General features: G+C 41.8%; 1 protein-coding gene across 3 annotated transcripts in view; it reads right to left on the bottom strand.

Moving 5' to 3' along the window:
• Positions 1-8034, bottom strand: part of slc8a3 (solute carrier family 8 member 3) — a 128140-nt gene that overhangs the window by 114203 nt on the left and 5903 nt on the right. For all 3 annotated transcript variants that reach the window (XM_005746504.2, XM_005746503.2, XM_005746505.2), the window contains exon 2: positions 3592-5459. In XM_005746504.2, the coding sequence (XP_005746561.1) occupies positions 3592-5372 (1781 nt within the window). In that variant the 5' untranslated portion in view covers positions 5373-5459. The remainder of the gene's footprint in view (positions 1-3591; positions 5460-8034) is intronic.

Raw genomic sequence — 8034 nt, 5'->3', positions numbered from 1 at the left:
CCGTCACCATTTTGAGACTTGCTGTTGACCCTCTTCAAGCATCTCTCCCCATCATGATGGTTTCAAATGCTCATAAGTGTTGAATTATATGGAAATAAATGATTGTTGATTGAGCATTTATACACCGAGTATTGTCCTTCCTTCAGCCCAAAGATTCAAAGAATTGGGAGATTTCAACAGTTGACACAAATTTTCACATCCTGGGTGCATGTATAATAGAGTAAGGCTATGTTTCAGGAGGTGTTTTGGTAATTTATTTAGCTCTTTCTTAGTTTAAAATGAGTTTGAAAGAGAGGGTGCCAAACATAAGGCCCATGGGCCAAACGCAGCATGCCAAAAAGGTCCTGTTCTGTCAAACTGAGGGGCTTTGCAAAGTAAAAGAAATAAAAAAGAAAATGTACTGAGATTTCTGATGTGGTAACAATAAAGCACAGGAATGGAAATGCATGGACAGGCGGACGCGTTTCTAGATCACAACAAGTTGCTTGAATCATAGAGACGTAAAGTACAAGTGCTGATGAGTAACAAAGTGCTGATCCGATATCTGGATCAGATATCGGACCGATACTGACCTAAAAAGCTGGATTGGCTATCGGTGACAATGAGCTGATCTATTCAGTTCAGTTTTATGCTGTTCCGAGTTTACTTCATCACTGGACGGCGGGAGCTATCGGCAGACTTAATGTAGCATGGAGGAAGCTAACAGCAGAGGGACAGCAGTTTGGAGGTATTTCACGCTGCTACACCAACAGCTTCTATCTGTATGTTTGCAAAGATTTTTCACTTCACTGCAAACTGTGGTCAAAGTGAGCTGACAAGAATGAAAAGCTCCAACAATGGGATGCTGTCTCTCTCTCTCTCTCTCTCTCTCTCTCTCTCTCTGTCTCTCGTCAGTCTCTCCCTCGCTTGTTTATTTTACTACTTACATTCAGTCAGAGAAGAGAGTTGGGTGAGTGCAATACTTGTTGTTGAGCTATTTATGGTGTTGTCAACAGTATTAAATATTATTTCACTTCAGTTGTCTCCTGAGGAGAAAGTGCACTGGTGTCACTTCAAATGACAGCAGTTTGAAATGACACCAGTGCACAATAATGCAAATAAATTACTGTATTTATCCTGGGCCTGTTTTCATTTATTATTTCATCAATACATACAAAAGAAAAAAGCTCTAAATTTATATTCTTGGATATATTTATATTTGTGACTTCCAAGCTGTTTAAGAATGGTTCCTAATCTCTTCCTGACAGCCAGATTATTAATATGATATAATAATTAATACTGACACTTGGTAGACAGTATTGGTATCAGATCAGATACCAATTTTAGAGTGAGAGTGTTCTGTGAACTGCATTGCAGATATAATACTAGGAGAGTAATAATTAAGTGACATAATAAGACCTAATGGTTAATTATTGATAAATGATTTTTTAAAGGCCATTTTTTGTTAAATATACAAGTTATTACAAATTTGGTTTTAACTGCCAAGCCAACTTGACCTTAAATTGGTCTGCATGTGACATAAGAACTAAAATTACTTTAAGTTAACAAAGCGTTAAAAGTGTTTCCATTTTGCAAATAAAGCCTTTCATTCTGTTACACGGGACTTTTAAATCTGATAATTTATAATTTAGCTACAACTAAAACACAAAGAAAGAAACAGTTAAAAATCCACCATCATGTAAACCCAGATTGTTCACCCCATGCGAAGACAGATGCTATAAAGAGTATTAGTGAGCTTTACAAATGCTTGTTAGGAGGATTTAGTTAACATTATAGAGAGCCTGGCTCGCTTATCAGCCCCTTTTCCAGTGTTTATGCAAAGCTAGGCTTGCAGGCTGTGGCTTTAAGCTACATGTTTCGATTAAGGGTAAACATTAAAAAGTATAAAAAGCATTCGTTTAATTATTTCAACATGGATTCTCATTTTTATACCTGGCTTGTTTATATTGTGAGATTGAACGCATCCAATATACAATAACGAAAATAGTTTGGACCATTTTAAAGAAACGTTTGCTAATTCTGCTTCTAACACATGACTGGTCTTTATCAATTTACAGTGTTGTGCACTCATACTGAAGCTGTGCCGCACTGTAAGAAGCTCGCAGCATGATGCTCAACACAATGAGCAGATCGATACGCTAACATTCCCTCACAATGCCGAAAGCATCACAGCAGTCTCTCTCCGCATTTCTCCCTTCTAACTCCCTCAGCAGCCCAGCTCCAAAAAAGCATCTCTCACATAAATCAAGTAAAAGCCTGAGAGCTCAACGGGCCCCGAGAGCATGGTGATCACCCCGACACCCCTCCCCCCGGTCCCCTGGGCTGCCTCAGCCCTCAGGAACCCACAGCCTGGAGCACAGTCCCTGCCAGTCCGCCACGGCACACTGAGTGGGTCCTGATTGGCGGCGGAAGGGAATGTCACAGATGCATGTCACTTTGATTCAGTGCCTGCAGACCAATATGTGAGAGGCAAACGGATGCAAGCTGTGAAATAAACAAATCAATATTTTTTAAGAGCCACTGTTTTGTGTACAAGCCAGTATCCTAGAGAACTGCTTTGTATACATCTTTTTTTTTAATGCAGCAGTGTCATACAATATATGGCCCTGATAGAATTTCTGCTACAGTATGGTATGTTGGTGTTATTGCAAAAACCGCCAAAAATGCCCACTCATTTGTAAGGCTATGTGTTTTTGGGGTTTTTTCCGTTGTTGTTGTTTTTGGGCAATATTGTACACAGATGGTACAGCTGACAAGGCTACACAACACACACAATTTACGTAATTGTACTATTCAGGGGTTTTTTGTTTTGTTTTTTTAAATCGGGGCTGCCTCATGGAGGAATCACACCTACATGTCTCATCATGCTACAGTCTACCTGCTAACCTAAAACAATGCCATGTACGAAGATTTAATTTTCTCTTCTAATATCTGTTTCCATTCGTGCTTGCTGAAGTGGAGAGACACGGAAACAAAACCAAAAACAGGAAGTGAGCAAAATCCCAGAGTTTGACAAAACAAAAACAGCAAGGATTAGAGACGAATTCGTGTGACGAATCCAAAAGTTGAATCCCTTTTGCATGCGACACACACGCAGGATTGCTACCAAAGCACTGTGATGACAGCAAAATCTCCTGACGGGAAAACAAGGGGATATAGAGTGCACGCTCAGATGAGAGGATACATCACCCAACCATGTAAAGAAAAAAAGGCATTTAAAGGTCACAGCTTGATGAGTGCAAGCTACACATGAACAGGTTATCAAAGTATGCTCGAAACTAAATGATGTCAACAGGCAAAGAAGACAATATCTCTTTTCAAAGCAAATGTGACGAGCTTCTCACAGCCTTCTCGCAGACCGCTGAATATCTTTGAAGCTATCAAATAGTATATTATTTCTAGAAAGGTACACCGGCATCAAACTGAATTTCAAAAGCAAAACATAAATTAGTGAGTTTAAACTAACCCAAAATTATCAATGACTCCTGGGTGCATTTCATTTTGAATAAGCTTGCTAACTAAAAATACCAAAAACACAATAAGAAAAAGCAACTCCTCTCCAACTACACAAAGAAAATGTTGGTGCCTTACCAGGTTTCATCATTTTTGAACTCAAGCTCTCCGTACGTATCTTCAAAGTCCTCTCCTCCTCCTTTGGCAAGTCCCTCCACAGTGCGATAAGGCACGATGACTGTCCCCCTTGCCCCAGAAGTCCTCAACACTTTGACTTCCATGATACCGATGCTCTCACTGACATGGGCTGAGTTACTCTCAAAGGTGAAGATGCCTGAATGATCATCGTCCAGAATGGTCACAGTGGCCACAGTGGGGAACCCCAACACCGCCTTTGGATATGGGAGACTGTTGGCAGACAACACCTCATCCTCAGTTTCCAAGACGCGCAGATTACTGAGACGTACAAAGAAGTGCTCGTCCTCTTCGAAGATGTCATCATCTATGATGCCAATGCTTATTTCCTTGATCATCTCTCCGGGTTTGAATACTACCATACCCTCTGTGAACTCATAGTCTGCCCCGGCATTAGCCGAGCCATCCTCAGTCTTATAATCCACGTAGATAGTCTTATTGATGTCGCCTCCTTTTCTGGTGATGGTCAGAATAACGGCCCCGCAGTTCTCGAGGCACTGGTAAACAGCAGGCTCAAAAGCGATCCGGGAAACATACTCTTCTGGTTCCTCCACGTGCACCTCCTGCACGCTGGCGCTCTTTTTCGCCTGTTCTGCTACGTGTTTTTTCAGGATATTTCCAGCTCCGGTCATCATGCGCGTAGCTTGAATGCGGTAAAAGGCACGGCTCTTTTGCTGGTGCGAGAGAGCGTAATAGTTGGCCATCTCAACAAGCTGATCCAACTCTTTCTCCGGGTGCTTCTGCTTCAGGTCTTTCAAGATGCGAATCATATCGCGTCGGGACTCATCTACCTCTTTGCTCTCAATCAGACCAATCAGATTGCTGGTTGCACCTCCATCCATGAAGTGAGAGTTAACCATCTTGCCGTCCATTTCAATCCCCTTGGAGCGTTCGGTCTCGGTCTCAATGATGACACCCCTATGTTTTTCAGTGCGGTACTTCTTGTGCATGAACTTATAGAAGAGCAGTCGTCTGTCTGCCACCCATGCGAGGAGTACACATATGGGGAAGAAGGCCAGCGTGACTAGACCCTCCCAGACTTGGACTTCATTGGGAGAAAAAACAGCCAGGATCATGTAGAGCCAGATGTAGGCAAAGATACTCCAGCCTGCAGTGACAAAGAACACTCTGAGGTGCTTGACCTTTCGTACCTCGCCTTGGGGGATGACAGACACGCAGAGGCCAATGATGACAAACATATTGAAAGCTGCACTGCCAACGATTGTGGAGGGCCCAAGCTCACCAGATTTGAATTCATGTCCACAAACTTCGATTACAGAAAGCATGATCTCAGGAGCCGACGAGCCCAAGGCCATGAGGGTAAGGTTGGAGACCGTTTCATTCCACACACGGATCGTGGTGGTGGTTGTTTCCCCATTGGGCCTTTTGATAACAATTTCTCTCTCTTGGGAGGTGATGACCTCAATGGCGGCCATAAAACGGTCAGCAATGATGGATACTCCGAGGAACATGTAGATCAGTGCCACGAAATAGACAATGACTCGTGCAATCTTGTCTCCCATGGAAGGATCCTCGGGATACCAGATGGGCAGGATAATCCCTGTATGACACTTTGTGTTCCCTTTGCAGGTGCCATTGCTGGGGCTGAGCAGAGGGCTCGGAGTGGTCCGGGCCTCTGTACAAAGGAAGGCTACAGCCACAGAGACCAGCCCCAACCAGAGGCAGGCTGAAGACCCTGGTTTTACAGGCTTTGAGCCCTCCATGCACCCTCCTTCGTCTCAAGGGTCCTTACCACACTGAGAGTCGCTCTGGGATCCAGCACTGGGCTGTGTCTTTCCTCCGCCCACCACCTAAACACACCAGACAGAAACAACAGATATTATACAGTTTATTACAAGAATGAAAGACTTTATTTTCAGCCTTACAAAGCAACTGTCTCACATTGCTTTGTAAGCTTTTTTTTTTTTGCCTTGAATATTTTTAGTACCAAATAAATATTATTGTACTAGAGTACAGCGCATTCTCAATAGTTGCGTAATAATTTAATATTTAATGTAATGACATAATGGAAGGAGTATCCAACCTCAGGGTATTTTCACATCGTTTTAAACTTCAAGTGGTACAAGTCTGCAAGACTGTGTTTGCATTTCACAGGGAGAAACAAACACGAACTGAAGCAAGAAAAGAATTTCTTAATTTTAAATGAGTGCAAGAATTCAAATTATCCAACCATCCTTCTGTGCGGCTTAATTGGGTTTCTCCTTTCTACTTCAAACACCATTTTCATGAGATCTTTATGTTATCTCCGAAAATGCTCAGCGATTCAGGTCGGTAAATGAATATGTGAGCAATGCAGACAACATTAGTTTAATAAAATTACAGCCTGCGGGCTCATTTCCAATCATAAACTTTATTTTGATTTGAGATGTGGATACATGCAACAAATAATGTGGATTTGAGCATGATTGTCTGAAATCTCTCGGGTAATACACAGCTCTGAACCGAACAGCTCGCTCAGCAGGCATGCAATGTTGCCAAACTAAGCACTGTCCAAAATGTCGCATTGGCAAAAAAAACAGCAGCAGGGAGGCAGGAGATTGTCAAGAGGCAAAGTGAAACAAAGGCTACAGATGTCCCATCCAAATTCATTATACACTGAGCCCTAAACACGCACTTACCACTTCTGCAAGAGAGAGCAGCATTACAATAGCAATGCAGACACTGTCCAAATTCATAAAAGCCCTAGCTAAGCATTTTACGCACCTCTTCAGCTCTTATGAGATACAACTCGACCATCCTTCTGATGCCAACAGCTGGGGTCTAAGGCAGCAGGAGCATAATGAACAGTTGACCACCCCAAAACTTAGATGATTTAACACAGGGGGGAATTATTATAAAGGCTCTCTCCTTGGTGTTACCCGATTGTTTAACAGTTCAGTGAGTTGGATGGGACCCTCTATGCAGCCTCCACAACACCTCCGGACCTCCTGAGGCTCACAGGCAGTTTAGTCTGAATTAAAATGATCTCTTAAGAGAGATACATGCAGGGTAAGTTAATAACGCTACCCAAAATTCACCAGAGGATTACATTTTTGTATTACTGTCACAATTCCCTTTGCTTTTTTCGAACTAAATCTAGTTCAAGTCATTTTTCAATTTATACACAAAAAAGTGCATTCTTAGGTTCTGATTCCTGCTTAAAGGGTTGATTACCTCTGGGGCCACCCTGCACTAAAAGGTGTACAATACAAACCCATGGCACTTTAAAGCACTCTCGGGAAAAAAAAAAAAAGAGGTCCATTAAAGGACATATTTTATGCAATGTAATGCACCTTTCTTATTTGATTTAGCTCATTCAATCTGAAAGGCTCTTACAATAACACCAACTACTTGAACTCCCAGGTGATGTTTCTGGATATGATATCATCCGGGTGGACTGCTGGCTAATTTGGAAAGCTGAAAAAACTTTTATTGGAGGTGTGCATAGCAAACAGTTGGTGGCATATTTTAAAAAGTACACCAATTCAAAAGCCAAATATTGGATAGGACAATGATAACCCACACCTTCTGTGAAATCTGCAAGAAACCGGGGAAATCTCTGTCAAGGTCTTGTGTGCAAGCGTTGATAAGATCAATTCATCTATTCTGGAATAAATTATCCTTAATATCTCTAATTTAATGGTTCACAGGCATAAATAATTGCATCACTTGCAATACTATAATGTCTTTTTGAGAGATCATAACCTCAATAACATCCACAGAGATGAGTCTTTTTAGAGGTGATACAGAGGCGATCTCAGCTCGATATAACAATCCTCTGATGTTAATGTTTTTAAAAAAAAAGACGTTGATTGCAGCACAGCACACTGATCTGGAGGACAGAAAATGGGATGACAGCAAACGGCAGCAGAAGCTGGAGACAAGGAACTTAAATTTAACTGAATCAGCAGCGCCAGTTATATGGATTGGAGCCAGCTATGCAATCCCTGTGAGAACCAACAGCGCCGAGCACAAACAAAACCAACAGGAGAATAATTGAGTGACAAAGTTATAACTTAGCGAGAGAAAATTTGAATTTAAAAACTCAGGTTTTTGCCTTTGTTTGGACCTGGACACTGATGAGAGTAAACTTGGGGGGCAATTAAATAAAATATGTGTGCATTCCCCTTGTTAGTGCTATAAATCTCTAATAACACGTACTAACCATTTAATTTAAAAATGTGAAAATGGTCAAACTGACAAGCAGGTATTAAAGAGCTGCTGAAGCCACTGAGAAAGGCTTAAGGAGATGCTTCTTCCTGTTTTAAAATCAAGAGCAGTACTGCTGAGCTGCTAGCTTCTCCTTGTCTTTTTATTGCATGGTGACAAGCTGAGGTGGAGGGGTAAAAACTGCAATGAAGCACACAGGATTTAAGATTGCAGGGT

The sequence above is a fragment of the Pundamilia nyererei genome, unplaced genomic scaffold (assembly GCF_000239375.1).
Source record: "Pundamilia nyererei isolate P.nyererei 1_Seehausen unplaced genomic scaffold, PunNye1.0 scaffold00179, whole genome shotgun sequence".
In the NCBI taxonomy this organism is placed as follows: Eukaryota; Metazoa; Chordata; class Actinopteri; order Cichliformes; family Cichlidae; genus Pundamilia; species Pundamilia nyererei.
The sequence above is the reverse complement of the archived record's forward strand: the minus strand, read 5'-3'. Positions and strand labels throughout refer to the sequence as shown.